At 33.5% G+C, this 18,086-nt stretch overlaps 1 protein-coding gene and 1 long non-coding RNA gene across 2 annotated transcripts in view; both read right to left on the bottom strand.

The window, feature by feature from the left end:
- Nucleotides 1-16,929, bottom strand: part of LOC111698264 (probable ATP-dependent RNA helicase YTHDC2) — a 28,640-nt gene extending 11,711 nt beyond the window's left edge. Inside the window, exons 1-23 of the mRNA XM_023468551.1 lie at nt 16,729-16,929; nt 15,477-15,693; nt 15,025-15,140; nt 14,381-14,450; nt 13,768-13,814; nt 13,367-13,475; nt 12,653-12,754; nt 11,923-12,078; nt 11,391-11,519; nt 10,114-10,196; nt 8,640-8,736; nt 8,360-8,441; nt 7,804-8,108; nt 7,163-7,507; nt 6,633-6,745; nt 5,715-5,788; nt 5,041-5,126; nt 4,617-4,678; nt 4,101-4,246; nt 2,651-2,749; nt 2,378-2,465; nt 1,398-1,512; nt 155-256 (exon numbers count right to left, since the gene is read on the bottom strand). Coding sequence (XP_023324319.1) covers nt 155-256; nt 1,398-1,512; nt 2,378-2,465; nt 2,651-2,749; nt 4,101-4,246; nt 4,617-4,678; nt 5,041-5,126; nt 5,715-5,788; nt 6,633-6,745; nt 7,163-7,507; nt 7,804-8,108; nt 8,360-8,441; nt 8,640-8,736; nt 10,114-10,196; nt 11,391-11,519; nt 11,923-12,078; nt 12,653-12,754; nt 13,367-13,475; nt 13,768-13,814; nt 14,381-14,450; nt 15,025-15,140; nt 15,477-15,689 — 2,739 coding nt within the window. The 5' untranslated portion in view covers nt 15,690-15,693; nt 16,729-16,929. The remainder of the gene's footprint in view (nt 1-154; nt 257-1,397; nt 1,513-2,377; nt 2,466-2,650; nt 2,750-4,100; nt 4,247-4,616; nt 4,679-5,040; nt 5,127-5,714; nt 5,789-6,632; nt 6,746-7,162; nt 7,508-7,803; nt 8,109-8,359; nt 8,442-8,639; nt 8,737-10,113; nt 10,197-11,390; nt 11,520-11,922; nt 12,079-12,652; nt 12,755-13,366; nt 13,476-13,767; nt 13,815-14,380; nt 14,451-15,024; nt 15,141-15,476; nt 15,694-16,728) is intronic.
- Nucleotides 16,930-16,949: 20 nt separating this feature from the next.
- LOC111698269 (uncharacterized) lies at nt 16,950-18,085 on the bottom strand. The gene is made up of 3 exons (XR_002764498.1): nt 18,002-18,085; nt 17,590-17,682; nt 16,950-17,133 (listed from the first exon to the last, which is right to left on the bottom strand). It is a non-coding gene; the product is annotated as an uncharacterized LOC111698269 (long non-coding RNA).
- Between the last annotated feature and the right edge of the window lies 1 nt (nt 18,086).

Consider the following 18,086-nt stretch of genomic DNA (forward strand, 5'->3'; position numbering starts at 1 on the left):
GTTTCATAATCATTCAACTATATAAATTTATAACAGTTAACAGGTTAACAGTCTTATTTCTATTCCGCAGTTTTATGGGTCTCACTGTATCAAACACGAAATCCTTCTTATTTTTAACCCTAAACCACTTCAATCCCCTCTTCAACTACTCCACCTGAGCTTTCATCCCGTCTATCATGAGCATAGTAGAGTTAGATATATTATTCCTGAGACTCCATCCCCTCTCCTGTCCCTTAGACCGCGCTAGATCCCACTCCTTACATAAAAAAAAGGTTGGACAAATGGACATTGTTTAAGATCAAAGCCAAGTCAAAGTCAAGCCAAAGTCAAGTCAAAGTCAAGTCAAAGTCAAGTCAAAGTCAAGTCAAAGTCAAGTCAAAGTCAAGTCAAAGTCAAGTCAAAGTCAAGTCAAAGTCAAGTCAAAATCAAGTCAAAGTCAAGTCAAAGTCAAGTCAAAGTCAAGTCAAAGTCAAGTCAAAGTCAAGTCAAAGTCAAGTCAAAGTCAAGTTAAAGTCAAAATCAAAGTCAAAGCAAGGCAAAGGCAAGGTAAAGGTAAGGTAAGGACAATGAAAATGACAATGACAATGACAATGACAATGACAAGGACAAGGGCAAAGACAAAAGCGAAGGCAATTTGAGGCGAGGTAAATAAAATCACATTCAAATAAATTAATAAGTTAGACTTGAACAATAAACATTGAGATTCCTCTATTTTTTTAGGTAATAAATGAAAAGCTGTATTTAAAAAGAGCTTTTATGACTTTGCATCCTCAGCATCTCAAGTTCTTAACTGAGTTTTTATTTTTTTATTGGTAAAATAGACAATTTTTGTTCTAATTGATGACTAAAACCTAAAGCAAAATTCTTATTTTCTGGCGATGATTTCGACAGTATAAATAAGATTGACCCCATTTGTAAGTGATATGAGAAAGAATGTTTATTGTACTTACTACTTACTATTGTTATTTACAAACTTTAATGATATTTAATTTTATTTAGTTCATTGAAATACAAATTTTCAAGTTCAAAAGAAAGTATTGTCTGATCTAGGATTGAACTACTTATCAAAGACATTTTAACTTATTTAATTTAATTTATTCCTTTTTTTGACTGGACATTTAAAAAAAGACAAATATTTTTTAATCTTCTTCAGCTTTAAATCGTTCTAAAGAATCAAAATTTTGCAAAGTGTGATAACAACAATGTTCAGAAGAATATAATTATAAAATAAGTAATATCATTCAGGTTTTGAAAAGCATCAAAGCAAAAGTATTTTTTGAAATTTATAATTTAATATTTAATTTTGCTCAATTATAATTAAAAAAAAATTGTGGTTCCATTTATTTTCTTTTCCATCGTATTTTTTAAGAGACGCTTTATATTTATTAAACAATTACCTTAAATGCATTAAGAAGAGCATAATGATCACTGAATGTATTCCCTGCTAATCGTTTCTTCATAATATCAGCAGTCTTCTTCCCACGACTATCTGACGGTAAAAGGAAGGGATCCCTAAATATCAAGATTTATAATTTTTTTAAATGATTTCCCTTCTCTCCACCCTTTCCTGACAAAGATTTTTTCCCCTTTACCATTAAAAATAATGACTTCTTTTCCCTTTATTTTTTAGAAAATGATTTCCCTTCCCTCCAACCTTTCTTAAATTGATTTCCCTTCCCTCAAACCTTTCTTAAATTGATTTCCCTTACCTGAATCCTTTCTTAAAATGATTTCCCTAAACTCAATCCTTTCTTAAAATGAGTTCCCTTCCCTCCAACCTTTCTTAAATAGATTTCCCTTACCTCCAACCTTTCTTTAAATGATTTCCCTTAACTCAATCCTTTCTTGAAATGATTTCACTTCCTTCCAACCTTTCTTAAAATGATTTCCCTTATCTCAATCCTTTCTTAAAATGATTTCCCTTCCCTACAACCTTTCTTAAATAGATTTCCCTTACCTCCAACCTTTCTTAAAATGATTTCCCTTAACTCAATCCTTTCTTGAAATGATTTCACTTCCCTCCAACCTTTCTTAAAATGATTTCCCTTATCTCAATCCTTTCTTAAAATGATTTCCCTTCCCTCCAACCTTTCTTAAATTGATTTCCCTTACCTCAATCATTTCTTAAAATGATAACTCTCCTTTCAACCCTTTCTTAAAATGCATTCCCTTACCTCAATCCTTTCTTAAAATGATAACCCTCCTTTCAACCCTTTCTTAAAATGATTTCTCTTCCCTCCAATCTTTCTTTTTGGTGAAATGGTGAAAACCCAAGGTTAGGTGAAGTCTATTTCTTTAAAAAGTATTTTCCATATCCCCCTGGGAGTGATTCTTAATATAAATAATACATCGATAAGTGATGTCTTGTGCAATTTACCTGTAGGATAAAGAACAGCAGATGGTTAGAATAGGATCCAAACATCTCATTACTACACCATAAAGTAGTATTTTACCATAAACAGGATCTAGAAACATAAATCACAATTTGATACTGAACATTCTGTTATTGTCAAGTGATTGGCAAGTGACTATCCGTCCTGTCCTGTACCCTGTCCGATCCTGTACCCAGTCCTATCCTGTACCCTGTCCTGTACTGACCCCGATCTGTCCTGTCCTGTCCTGTCCTGTCCTGTCCTGTCCTGTCCTGTACCTAGTGGAATATCTAGAAGATGTGAGCCTAGAACTGTGACCTCTTCCCATTGGTCAAGAGCCTCTAATGTTTTAAGAGACTGTACAGCATTCCTGGTTACTGAAATAAACATATTAAGTAATAACCAGAAAACGATGGAATAATTAAATCCTTATTTTTTGGCGAATCATTATTTTCTGGTAAATCCTTATTTTTTGGTAAACCCTTATTTTTGGGCCAATACTTATTTTTTAGTAAATCCTTATTTTTGGCAAATCCAATTTTTGGTAAATCCTTTTTTTTGACCAATCCTTATTTTTTGGTAAATCCTTATTTTTTGGCCAATCCTTTTTTGGCAAATCCTTATTTTTTGGCCAATCCTTTTTTTTGGGCCAATCCTAATTTTATGGTAAATCCTTATTTTTGGTAAATCTTTATTTTTTGGTAAACCCTTATTTTTGGGTAAATCCTAATTTTTTGTTAAATCCTTATTTTTTTTTGTTAAATCCTTATTTTTTGGGCAATCCTTATTTTTTTGGCCGATCCTTATTTTTTTGGCCAATCTTTATTTTCTGGCCCATCCATGTTTTTAGGCAAATCCTTATTTTTGGCCAATCCTTATTTTTTGGACAATCCTTATTTTTTTGGCTAATCCTTATTTTTTGCCCGATCCTCATTTTTTTTAACCAATCTTTATTTTCTGGCAAATCCATATTTTTTTGGTAAATACTTATTTTTTGGCCAATCCTTATTTTTTGGTAAATCCTCTTCCCAAGTCAACATACTTAAAGGGACGATGACATAATTTTAAATGACTGATTATAAGAGTGGCACTAAAAGCTTTTTTTTCTGATAAAGAATGCATTTCTTAAAATTTATTATTTACAATTGTGGTTTCTCAAAAAAGTGACTTGACTGTTTCCCATGAACTGAAGGTGTGTACTGTAGGTATATACTATATACAGTACATTAGAATCTCGGTATTTGTACAGTCTAGGAGAGTACATTTGTTTTTTGTTAATTGTTTACTTAAAAATAAGTTTAATATTCAAGTAGTATATTATTTATATATTTAAGTCAACACTATAAGCCAAATTTTCAAGCAAAGAATATAATTTGATTAAAGTTTACAATAAACTAGTCGTTATTCAAGCTTAATTATAATTAATTAACATTGTTCTTCAATTTCCTTGACTGTAGTCATGTTGTGTGTCTGTACCAAAGGTGTTTGTGTGTTTACCGAACTTGTCTGCAAAGCAGTGCGACTGGCTTTCTCATGCCAGACCTGCGCCATTTCCTTTCCCTTAATTATTCCTATTCCCTGATTAAAAGGTACCGTGGTGAATCGGAGCGAATGTCTCTTTAATATATTCCGACCATTTTTTGGCTTAGATTCTTTTTGGCAGGAAGCCGAAAACTAAGAAGACAGATTTTTAACTTACCAAGAAATGCTGGAGGCTCTGGAACTTACCAAGAAATGCTGGAGGCTCTGGAACTTTTGCCAGAAAATCCGCAATCGGAGTGTTCGGAGGAGCCAAGAGCTTAGACTGGAGACAGAGCTCTAGGAGAGGAGTCCGGAGTATCTCAGGAGTCTGGTAGGAAGCCAGGTGGGAGTACCTTGACAAAATCAAAACTTAGTTTTTTAAGAATAACTCCTTCCAATAATTACCGAAGTTAAAAGCCGGACTTTTACGAGCGAAGTTTTTTCCAATAACAGTCATTTCGGTCAAAGCCTAATTCCTAACTGAACGTATTAAAAAATCAAAAAGTCACTCTTCAATTGATACACAGTGTTGTATTTTTAATCATAGCTTCCCAAAAGTGTTGTTACTTGAAAAATAGAAATCACTCAAATAAAACGGGAAAATCGGCGAATGTAGTTAGATGATGTATGAATACAAAATGACGGAGTGGAAAATAAGATTTAAAAGCTAAAACTTCTAATAGAACATCAGCGCCTAAAAAAGGCCTTTTGATTAAAAAGTACCTAATGGAGGAAAAGAGTCGGTAGACTTTGCCAGGCTGACACCTTCCCGCTCTTCCTTTCCTCTAGATATTAAATTAGAAAAACTTAAAATCAAATCAAATCAAATCAAATCAAATCAAATCAAATCAAATCAAATCAAATCAAATCAAATCAAATCAAATCAAATCAAATTAAATCAAATCAAATCAAATCAAATTAAATCAAATCAAATCAAACCAAACCAAATCAAATCAAATCAAATCAAATCAAATGAAATCAAATCAAATCAAATCAAATCAAATCAAATCAAATCAAATCAAACCCAACAGAATGAAATGAAATCAAATAAAATGGAAGGTTTAAGTCTCAAATAAATCTATTGCAATAATAATAACGGTGTTGATAAAGTTTGTTGCTAACAATCAATAAGAAAAATAGCACTGACCTGGGTAGCTGATGATTGTGAAATCCAATCTGATTTCAGCATTGTCGAGTTAGTTAATGCATCAAACGATTTCTCCTTCACTTTGCCTTCACAAGAAATACAAATAATATTTTGAAAAATTATTGGAATTAAGAATAATAAGGATTTTAAAATTATCAAATAATAATAATACAGTGATAACCAGAAAATTGTGGAATCGGCAGACGACATAAAAGCAATATAAGAGTGTAATTAATTAAGCAAATAGTTCTATTAGTAACATATTAAATCATTAATTTAGTAAAATGGGTCTGTTTACATAGCACAATTGTTGTGTCACATGTTCATTTGAATATTTAAAGTCGTAACTTGTGTCTAAAAGTTGTCTACCTTTTCCAGAGTTTTCTGGTTCTCACTGTAGTGATAAACAAGTAACACATTCAACTCTGTATCTTGTGTCTTTCGAATAATAAAACGGCATGAAATTGTTCAATTCTGACTTTCCCGTCTTTGTTTTTTTGCTGCTTTAATCAACAACAAAAAATTGTAAATTAGCATTTTTTGTTGCTAAAATCTCTTAAGATTTCATTAACCTATTAGAAGACAAAGAACAATTGTGAATCAGACATTCCACAAATAGGGGGGGGGGTCACTTGCAATAGTTGATTTAAATATAAAATATTTAGTTTTATTACCTGAATCTATTACATAGATAACATCGTTAAGTGTTATTCCAGTTTCTGCTATATTAGTGGATAGAATGACCTTCCTTTAAACAATAGGGGTCATTCATAATCAGTGCTTAGAATCCATTTCATTTAGATGTGAATCCGGACGCAGCTAATTTATTTTACAAAAACAACTATTTATTATTTTTTCGCCATTTTTTGTTCGCAGAGACTTGATTTACCATCCAATAATCAGGAATATGTTCTTTAATGTTTTGGTTAAAATGTTGCCACTTGAATTCAGTGTCATATTAAAAAGTATCAAGACGGGAGATAATGCCCGGGCGTATTTTGGACTAAAGCATCAAAAGTCAAAATATTTTTGTAGAATAATTTACATGCTACGACTAATTATTACATAATTATAACATGTGTGCATTGTGCAAGAGGGGATAGAAGTTAAAATATCAATGTTTTCAAGTCTACAAGGAAATTCGAGAGGGATTTTTTTTTTACTTCTATCTAGTATTGCTACATTCAAATATTTTTTTACAATATATGTTTACCAGGTGTTCATAAATTAAAATTGTGGGGAAAGTGTCCAAATTATTACAAAGTGCGCAATATTACCCAGACGCTTTTTGACGTCACACCGGATCTATCGATCCGAATCAAATCAAATCAAATCAAATCATGCATTTAGGGACGTCCTACACCCACACCCCAAAATTGAAGTGACTATCAAATCAATAATGAAGTGAGGTCTTACGATTTGTATTTTTGCTAATTTCCACTTGATTGTTTAATAAAGTCTGCAAAGAGGTTTTGTTATCGACATTATTTTTAACACTAACAAGAACAAAAACGTGCGAAATCTACAATATAATATATATAATTATCCAGGTATCGATCCTAAGCAATCTGTGGAATATGATTGACCCCTGCCTGAACCCAGGTCGTGTTGGTTCAAATGCTTTCTTGTGCTCACTGCTCGCCATCTGTGAGTGAAGTGTGAGGACTAACAGGTTCTTCGCACGATTATCTTGCTGCAACATCTCCTATAAAGAAAACCAGTTTTATCGATCAGTTAGAAATTCAAGGAACTGAAAACGTAATTTCTAGAAAACTCTTTGTATTGGGTGGCATGTTCGATTCAAAACTCTACCATTTAAACCTTTGTCTGATAAAGGATTATGTGGATTTTTATATTTAGCTATTTGAAAGTATTAAAAACAAAAGAAAAAATGGTGAAAAAAATAATTTTAGACTGTCAAAATTTTTTTTATCCGGTAGGTTTATCTTTATGTAAAGAACAAAAGTGTTATGGTTTTAAATGCATTGTTTGAGTATCAAGTCAAGAAATATACTTTTAAAATTAGGTTTACGCATAAATGCTGCAAATTATTTCAAAGAAAACCTTCAAGTCTTCCTGCTAAATTGTCAAGGTTTGTGGGACACCCTGTACAAGCACTTGCCTTAATACTGACAATATCTTCGTATCCTGGAAGAAAAACAAGAACAGCTCCAGGCTCCTGCTGATCTATATAAACCAGGAGTTCAGCTATCAAACCATGATCAACTTCATCATCATCAAAGGAATTCTGATAAAATTCCAACACCTGACGCTGCTCTTCCGTCAGCTTCGTCACGGTGGACGATTCCGGTTCGTCGACGATATCCTGATGTTGATGTATATGTTGTTCAAGAAGTTTGACTGATTCTTCACGGTTTGTATTCCTAGCGAAGTCCAGTGCTGTCCAACCATTGGGTGCTGTTATGTGAATATTTGCTCCAAGCTCCAATAGGAACTCCAGTAAGTCCTTAAAGCAGTGATTTATATTTTTTAAGAACGACCCTCAGGGAGAGAAATGATCTTCGATGCTAGCTCTGGGGAAAAATAAAAAATTATTAATAAATTGACAACCTTTCCAACATTCCCATCCTTTAAAATAATGTTTACCCTGGACCAAATGTTAGGTTGCTGGTCACCGATAATTCATTTATTTTCTTATAAAAATTACCCCCCCCCNCTAAACCTCTAAAAAACTACCCAGCATCGACAAAAACAAATCAAAAGGGGAGAGGGATTTATTTTTCAAGACAATATAAACCCTGCCTTTGCACCCCAGGCGGCCGCCACCATCAGAATGGTTACACCCTTCTCCGAGTGTTGGTAGTTCATCACACTAATATCAGATTCAAGAATAGAGTAGAGAAGATCAATACTCTCCTGGTTCCCATCCAGGAATCCGGAGCTCAGGAGACCGTCCAGGTTGGAGTCCACATATTTAACCTCGGATCCGTCCTCCTCGATGAGAACATCGTCATCAGTCTCTACAGCAGGAGGTTGTTGTGCTGGAGCAATGGATGGTTCACTTCTCAAGGTTGGTTTTACACCACTGTATTTTGGTTTCGTTCCTCCTGCATTTCAAACCATTGAATCAGAAAAAAATTTCATTTAAAGTTAAAAAATCTGAGAAATAACCCCGGTTTATGTATGATAAAAATTTCAACTTTTTTTGTTATTATTTTACAATGCATACAAAGAGAAAATGTTCACAATTAAAATAGAAGAATCTCCCTGACAGCCAAGAAATTAATATTTAATTATGATAAAAAGGCAAATATGACACATTATTTTTCCTTTCAGTTAAAGTTTTCTATTGTTTTTCCTGAATTGTTGTACTGTACGGCAAGAAGTACATCCTCCAGGTGATGCTCTTCAACAGGGTACATACGACCAGGTACACTCACCTAGTCAGTGGTACAATGAGGCACATGTGCAATAGTACAATAGTGATTAGTTCACTGACCCATAAAACTGTGGAATGGGAAGACGACATTTAAGTGATCTTGTGTGTAATTGATTTTGTTATAAAGCACAAAGTTTTTCTAGAGTAAACTAGAAAGGGGGCGCGAAGCGTCCTAAAAGTCTAAAAATATTATACTTACCCAGACGCAGTTAGGAAAATAGTTGATAAACTGTCTGGTATCTACTGTAGCTGACATTAGAATAAGTTTAAGGTTTAAGTTCTTCTCCAGTATATCCCTAATATCAGAGATCCAGTTATAATTAGGAAAAATCAAGGTTTTGAAGTTTATAAGAGAAGTTTTGATCTCTTTCTAGTATTTGATTATTTGTTTTATCTCAATTCCTATCAAAACGTATATGAGGAGGAGATTGGGNTTTCAGGCCCTAACTGCTGCTGAGACCCACTAGAATGAATCCTGTATACGCCCTGGATCACAATCAGTGCTTAGGATCCGCAAGATTTTGGCTTCCTGGATCCGGATCCGGATCCAAAAAAATATGCGGATCCACGGATGCGGATCCAAGGGGTAAAATATCACCCAAAAACTGTAAAAAAAAAACTTTTTTACTCCTAAACCCCAATTCTGAACTTTTGAAAAAAGAGAGATTATAAAAATTCCTCATTTCTGAATTGTTTATCAAGTTTTGGGATAAAAAAACGAAAAAAATAAAACAAAAAATTGAAATTATTTTTGTTAAAAAAATTCAGTAAATTCTAAAGAAATTACCTGGATCCAGATCCATTTTTATCCATTGCGGATCCAGGATCCGGATCCGCATTAAAATCAAATGGATCCTAAGCACTGATTTTACAATCTCAGTTACTTTTGTTTAACTAACATCCCATTAATTTTTTTAACCTACTTTCAATTGTTTCTTTTTATAGTGCGAAACTACTTTTGAATCTCATGTTAGCTTCAATAGTATGGATCCAGGAAGAAACCCTTTGGTCGTCAATCTGGATAAAACTCGGCATTCTGCATGAAACCCGCTATATTCTGGATGAAATTCTGTATGAAACCTTGTATTCTAAATGGAACCCTGTGTTCTGGATGATACCCTGTATTCTGAAGTAAGCCCTGTATTCGAAAGGAAGATCTGTATTCTGGATGAAACCCTATATTCTAAAGGAAACCCTGTATTCTGGAGGAAACCCTGTATTCTAGATGAAACCCTATATTATGGATGAAAACCTGTATTCTGCATAAAACACTGTATTCTGGATAAAATCCTGTATTCAAGATAAAATCATGTATTCTGGATAAAACCCTGTACTCTGTCTTTGAAATGCTCTGTATTCTGGATTAAACACTTATTGTCGATAACGTTATATTCAGGATAAAACCTTGTTTTCTGAATGAAACCCTGTATTCTGAATGAAACCCTTTATTCTGAATGAAACTCTGTATTCCTAATGAAACCCTGTATTCCTAATGAAACCCTGTATTTTGAAGGAAGACTGTATTATGGATGAAACCCTATATTCTGGTTGAAACCCTGTATTCTGAATGAAACTCTGTATTTTGAAGGAAGTTCGTATTATGGATGAAACCCTGTATTCTGATTGAAACCCTGTATTATGGTTGAAACCCTGTATTCTGGATGAAACCCTGCCTAATAACAGTGAGTAGAAAGTCAGATAACTTATCTCTCTCATGGACCTCGTCTATCACCACGTGGGTGAAGTTGGAGGAGACCTAAACCAACCCAGGTGTTTATTCAGCAAAATTAAAGGGTTTGTAGACAAAATTTCAAGTTCCGCTCTATTTAACGAGTTAAGCGCCCGATTAACATTTGTCTGAACAAAAATGTTGATAATATCCTGTTTTGTGCAGCATAAACAAGGAAGAAACTTAATAGAATCTTTCTTTTTACAAGATAGTAAAACATCTTCCTCATTTAAATTATATCAAATAATGCGTTCAAATTGTTCAGGGAAAGGTTTCCGGGGAAACATTGTGAATCGAGCATGTAACTCTTTAACCGAAGTTGAGTAAACTGTCTCTTCAATAAGTAAATATATCAGAATTAAAACATTGAAATAATTTGAAGGGACTGTTAGCATAATCTAAAGTTCTCCTACGTGCAAAGATAGCAATGTCCGATTTACAACGGTACCCTAGAAATCTAGATCTGATCAAAAACGTTAAAAATACCGTCTTGTTTTTTACTAAGTGTTTATCTCTGCGAATTTCTCCATTACTTCTTATAAACAAAAAACTTTTACAGAGAAACCGCAAAATAAAATTAACAAGTTAAAAGAAACAAAAACATTGATAACTAATTCATATTTGATCAGACAAAGCTTACAAGTATACTGTTGTAAATCGGACAGTGCCAACTTTCATGGAGGGTCACTTTAAACTACACTACAGGGTGTCCCAAAAAACATAGGAATTCAGTGACGAATTGGATATCGTCTTTGTTATGAATTAGCATTGTAATACCTATTTTCAAAAGCCATAATATTATTATGTTTGCTAGAGTTTATTTTGTGAAAATTGTAAAAGACTGGAAAGGTGTGTCTATAATGTCTCCGCAAGATAAACAGTGAGACAAGGACAAGTTTACTCTGTTTGTATACTGCAATATTCTTGTTTTACTAAGTACAAACGTTTGCAGTCAAACAACAAACAAATTGTGAACATAGCAGATGAAACTCTTACAGATTACAGATTTCTCAGTACCGGTACCACTTTAGTAAATCAAAGAATTATTTAAGACGATATCGAATTCGTCACTGAATTCCCATGATTTTTTGGGACACCCTGTAACAGTCCCTTAGGATATTCTGTTCTTAATAATAAATACTGAAAATAGAATTTAAACTTTGAACTTTACATATTTTCAGCGTAATTTATTCCTAAGGTTAATCTGAATAAAACCCTTCCCTGATCCCCACCCATGAGACTCCTAAGTAGAACTCCGTAAGTACAGAATGTGAGAAGGTTCTGCTCCGATGTACAAGCGTCTAAACGGATCTGGTATCCGACAGTCTGACCCAGAACCTCGTCACGTTCCTAGAACATCATCAATTATTGAGTTAAGATCAATATCTTAAAACATCGTCTTCATATTCCATAGTTTTATGGTTCTAACTAAAGATTTCAATTCTCTTCATATATGCTTGGCGTTATCTAATTCTAAATTATTTTTATTTAAGAGAAATTGATCAGTAAGTTGGCTAAAATTGAGAGCTTTTTATTTTTTAATATTTGATTATTTCTAAAACTAGCTTTTCCATAAAATCACAAATGTGATCCCCCCATGGAGAGGGGGGGGGGGGGTGTCACAACTATTTGTACCAAAATCTATAACATGAAACCCCGATAAAAATCCATTTCAGGATTTAAAAATATTAATTAGTTAACAAAATGTTTTTGATAATTTGATAACAGCTTGCTACAAAGCAGATTTGAATACCTGTGCTACGCGTTCTGAGACTGTGGTGACCGCTAGCCGTCTAGGTTCACAGACCACAACTCTGACCGGGCGCTGTTGGGTAAACGCATCTTCAAGCAGAAACTGAGGAACTTGGGTAGTTTTCCCGCTACCTGTATCTCCAGTTATTAATATTACCTGAAAAAAATTATAAGGATTGAAAAAGAGGAAACCAAAAAAATGATTTTTTCACTTCACAAGAATCACAAATGTTTTTAATACTTCAAAACATTATTTGGTTATATTTTTGTCGAAGCAAAAAGGTGCAAAATGTACCAAAAGCCAACTTATAACGTTGCTTTCTTTTTTATTGTTCTGGTCCGCAATGATGTTTTTGGAACAATATGCGCTTCTTAGCGAGAAGGTCTTAGTCTTTAGAAAGGGGCAAAATATAATCTAAAACGGCCAGAATATAGTATGAAGTCTTTGTGAATTTGTTATTAAACAATGTGCTTATATGGCTTTTTTAAAACTCTTCAACTAAAAATAGGAATATTAAAAATTTTCATCTTGTTTTTTATACAAATTGATGTATTAAAATCTTCAAATTATTTTTTTAATCCATAAACGGAATATATGCAAGAACTTTAAATATGAAACTAAGCATGAACTTCAGTATGGAGCTAATTGAAATTTTAAAGCAATTTGATCCGAATATTTTTGCAGATCCTGATCCAGTTGAGTATTAAGCTGTTCCGGATCCTAATCATACCTGATTGTCTCTAATTGTTTCTATGATTTCCTGTCTCTGAGCCCAAATAGGTAATTCCTTTCTTCTCTGAAGGTATTCCTTTCCACCAAACTTGTCAGGAATCTGGAAGTATTATTATTATCAAAGTTATAATTTTAAAATTTCAGTGGATCAACACAATGCAGATGGATTTTAAATTTGAGCAATTATAAGTTAGTTATAAAAGGAGACTTAAACTAGTGCTGAAAATCTAATTGTGGCTCTCGTTAAACAATCTGAGTTTAATAAGGAACACTGTTTTTAGAATACTTCAATGTATATATTAGAATGTTTCAGGGTAAAAAATAAGTTATTTATTGGTACAATTCTAACAATTTCTGTGGAGATCATTATACCTATAATCTTTATAATATCATATAAACTTTGCTTTCCTGCTTCTTTGCGTTTTATAAACTTCCAAACGGCTAAATTTTGTGTAGGACCTTACATGACCCCAGGGAAGCTCAGAATCTTTAAAAGTTCTCTCCAAAACCTTCTGATTTTCGTAAAATTTTCGAAATATACGAACACAAATCTCAAATCCGCAAAAAATGGTGCAAGATTGAGCAATAATTAAAAGTTGAAATAGAAGATGGGCAGGGGGGGACTTTATACCATAGGGGGGGACTTTATACCATAGGGGGGGACTTTATACCATAGGGGGTGACTTTATACCATAGGGGGGGGACTTTATACCATAGGTATTCCTGAGCCGAGTCTGCCTGTTCTCCTGGTGGCTTGAATTCCTTCTCTACCAGTCATAGTGCGCTCTATTATTGGCAGCAACTCCGCGCGTTCGCGCATACTAAAATACAGAAATTAAGTCGAAACTCTGCGCGTAAGTAAAATATTAATGAAAGCGCATTATCGAATAATGAAATTTAACAATAAAAGCATGCGCAATTCCGCACTCTAGCCAATACTAGAATTTGACAGTGCGTAACTTGGAGCGCTCGCGCATACTAAAATATAACCTTAAAAAAATCGCATTTTTATCATTGCTGAAATTTATAGAAAAAATAAATGAACAAAAAGTAAACTTATTAGAACTTAACGAAAGATTATAAAAGTTTAATTAAACAAATATATTATAATACCTGATTGGATATTTAAGAAGAAGATTAGAAATCAATGTGATGGAATCCTGAAGTAAATCAAAGTTATTCAAACAACCAAAAATTCAGTTTATCAACAACAAAAACCTCGGTAAATCAACGAAACAATGGTTTAGTTAACCAGAAAATCTATCAGCAGGCAAAGTAAAAAAAACAGTCTAAAAAATCGAAATAATTCAACAATCAATTAATCAACAAAAAATGTTCAATATTTCAATAAATCAAACTTTAAATCTTTTGTCTAGAAGAATCTCAGTTGTTTTGAAAGGGGCTGAAAACTTAATTGCTCATTGTTAAAACCATTACTAAAGTAATTAGTTCAAGTGAACCTCCATTTAAAGATGTCAATACCCGATTCACCTTAAAAGCGTTGTCTGATCAAATTTGAGTTAGATATTAATGTTTACAATTTGGAAAACTAATTATTTTCAATTGTGGTTTCTCTACAAAATAGACTTGCGTATTTCTACTGCAGGAAAATATGTGAATTTTCACAAAAATGTCCCAAAAGGTTTCCAGGATACTGAAATGTGAATCGGGCATTGCCATCTTGGCTTTGAGTGTCACTTGAAATTACGCTTACAGTCTCTTTAACCTGGACTAGAGTTAGTATTGCATCCTTGCTCACAATTGTACTTTCATCCTTCTTAAACGCTGTCAAGTATCTGAAACAAAATAATAATTTTCTCACATTGTTGACGAAATTTAAAGTAACCCAAAGCAAAAGATTTCCAAAGGTACCTTTTAAACTTTGTTAAAACCCAATTGATGGATATATCCTAAAATTATACCTCAAAATTGATATTTTTCAATTTCGGTGTTACTTAACCAGTCAAATTTGGGAGATTTATTTAACAAAAATAAAGAAAGCAGTTGACACATTTTACAAGTTTTCAAGAAAGAACGAAGATATCTTCCTCATTGTTACTCAAAAAGTTCAAGGGCACCGTTATCAATGGAATGTACTGCATAAATGGAAGAAAATAAATCTCCAATATCATTAGTATTATTAAAAAAATATTTCAACAGCTAAATTTTTGCATAATGAGGATCCATCTGTAAAACGAAACCAAAATGTTTAAAATAACTGATTAAAAAGACTGCCTCTAGCTCCTCTATAGCAGCTAGCTCTAAGCAGAAGTATAAAAACATCTCATTTTAATTGTTCCAACCATTTCCCAATGTGGCCGTCCCAGTAAAGGATTTTAAAAAATTTATTTAATTAATTTAAAAAAAAACCTGTTTTGTCCCTGGCCACGTGATTTAGACTTGAGACCTAGCTCTATGGCCATCTTGTGAACATAAGCTCTCTCTATGCTCGTAAATGACGAAGGAAACTCTAGTTCTGTCTCGTTCTGAAAAGTTAAGAAAGAAACAATGTTTGTTATAATATTTTCGATGACTTTTATGAGTAAGTTTTTAGGGTAATTATTATGGTTAACATGGTTACGGACAGTATACTAGAAGAAGTTTAAAACATTTTGGGGTATTGCCATTTTCTTAGAGAAGTTTTCCCGAAGTTTATATATAAATGTCTGGGGTCCTATCAAAGGACGAGGAAACACATTCTTTGAAGAGAAGGGGGGGGGGGGCATTAACCAAAAAATATGCCCCTGCCTTGAAAGGTAGATTATATGCCAAGAAAATTGTTGTCAACAATCCTGCAAGCTATGTTAATTTATGTATCACACCTCATCATTTCGGAATTTGTTGAGAGCAAGGTTGACTCCAATCCTGACTGCATCAGTTACTGTGATAGTTCCGAAGCTACCCCCTCTCCCTCTCCTCCTTCCTCCTCCACCTCTTCTCCATCCTTCCTCCATCCCTCCTCCTCTTCTCCCTTCCTCCTCCATCCCCTCTCCTCCCCTCCATCTTCCGTCTTCAAAATCTCTTCGACGGGACATTTTTCTTTTTAAGCATATTTTGGTTTTTCTTGAAAAATATCTTCCCCTGGTTATTGTTTATTATTACCTCCTTCCCCCTTGTTGAATTGCTTTAAAAACAAATAAAATCTTGTTTAAGTCTGCTATACAGGGTAACCCACATAATTTATTCTGCGCAAATTCATAATTCTTTGGTTCGCTACACAGTAATCTTGCTTAAATTTTTTTTATTTTTTAATCTGAAATGCAGATTCAGTTTGACTGGGACTAGAGATGTTTATTCAAGTTACCCCTTCTCCATTTAATGAGTGATATGTTCGCTTCTCAACGGTACCCTTCAGCCACTTCAGTTTTTTAAAATTTATAATTTTTCAGTGTGGTTTTTCTTTTGAAAGTTAATTGCGGATGTATGCTGCAGAGAAAAGTAATTGAATTGATGGAATTCGACACGTTTTAACATGAAAAAACGACAAAATCTTTCTTTTTTTTACTCGTGGTAAAACTACGTTACGTGCAGGGTTCAAAGGATCATACGACAACAACTTACTTCTCTATTTTAAAATTAAAACCTAAATACTACAGCACATTTTGAGCCTTTGTTTGACGATTAAAGTAGCTGGAAACCGCTAATCCTTAAGTATAAATCTATATAATAAAACAAGACATTCGTATATATATGATGCTTATTTTCAGCCCAATCGGTCCGGCTAGGCCGATTGGGCTGAAAATTTTTGTGGACACTCATGGGTGGCCCGTGGGTGTTATAGGTTAAAAGAAATTTTATCAAAATTTTTAATTTTTCTTTTTTCCACGGGCAACGCCGGGTCCTTCAGCTAGTACTTATTATATAAATGTATATGTCCTAATTAAGTAGCATTTTCACATGAATTTACTAATTGTAGCTTTTTTTATTTGTCAAAGAACATTAATATTAACATCCATACAACCCTACCAACAGAGAAAAGGATATGATAAGGTTTAGTGAAGGTACCGCTGTGAATAGAACAAGAAATCCAGTCCCTAAGTTTTAAGATGGGGAGCAACCTTAAATATTTCTTTCCTTTTTGATTTTTCGTCGATCAGTCAATTTTCATTTTGCAGTTTGTACGCATTTATTCCTCAGTCTGTTAGGATTTTCTGATCAGTCAGTACGCATTAACTTCTCAGTCTGTTATGATTTTCTCATCAGTCTGTACGCATTTATTCCTCAGTATGGCATTTATTTCTCAATAGAAGTGCATTTTTTGTTGTCCATTTTCTTCTAAAATATTGAATAAATTGTTTTATGTTTTAATGTTTATTTTACAACGATACATGTCGACTACTAGTATTAATCGGAATCAATTAATCTGTAACACAACAGTCTATGACCGTTAAATCACGAATTAACAGAAAACATTAACGATCATCTGGATGGTCTAGGCTCCGGCTGTTTAATCCCTCTTCTTATAGTCGTTGATGTGAGCTGAAAAAAAAACAATATTTTAGTTTTTTAAATTGTAAAGATTTTGATTTTATTTTTTTTATTAATTAGCATAACCAATAACTCGATGGAATAAGGCGATGACATAAAATCATGGAGTATTTGATGTTATAAAAAATGGTTTCATCAGGAGCAGAGCATGCAAATTAGAATAATAAAAGAAATGAGTCATTATAAACTGGACAAAATCATAACTTGAGCCTAGCATTAATCCTGCTCGTCACAGTTGTTTGGGTCGTACTCTAATTTAAATTTTTAAAAAATGGAACATCTGAATGCATATTTGTGATCCATTTTGAAACTTTTGAACCCTAAAATTGATTTATTTCCTGAAATTCCGCGATTTTAACCTTTAAAATTTAGGGGGGGGGGGGGTATTATTTTTAAAAGAACTGATTTCTCAGAAAGATATAAACCTTTAAATAAAAAATATCCTACCTAAGATCCACATAGGGCCGGCGAGGACTCCAGAGGCGATCAGAAGACCGTGGGCAACCTTCTCGGGGAAAGCGATACGGGTCCTTGGAGGCCCTAAATATTAAATTAATAATCTTGGAGGCCCTAAATATTAGAATATTAATCTTGGGGCCCTGAAAATGAGAATGTCTATCTTGGGGGCCTTAAATGTCCGAATTTTTATCTTAATATCAGATGTTCATTTAGGTGGCCCTAAATATCAAAATATTAATCTGGGGGGCCTAAATATCATAGTATTAATCTTGTAAATATTGTTATAAACCCGTGAGCTTACACAAATCAAATCAATTATCCAAGGGGGTCCAATATTGACAGATATGAACCCAAGAGTGGGAACCTTGTAATGACAAATATTAACCCCTGAAGTAAACACCTGAGATCCATGTCTGGTGAGTGAAGGTACGGATACCCTGCTTAGCAACGGTCCTGGTAAGATTAAGAGCCATTTTCCTGAAACA

Source organism: Eurytemora carolleeae, unplaced genomic scaffold (genome assembly GCF_000591075.1).
Source record: "Eurytemora carolleeae unplaced genomic scaffold, Eaff_2.0 scaffold301, whole genome shotgun sequence".
In the NCBI taxonomy this organism is placed as follows: Eukaryota; Metazoa; Arthropoda; class Copepoda; order Calanoida; family Temoridae; genus Eurytemora; species Eurytemora carolleeae.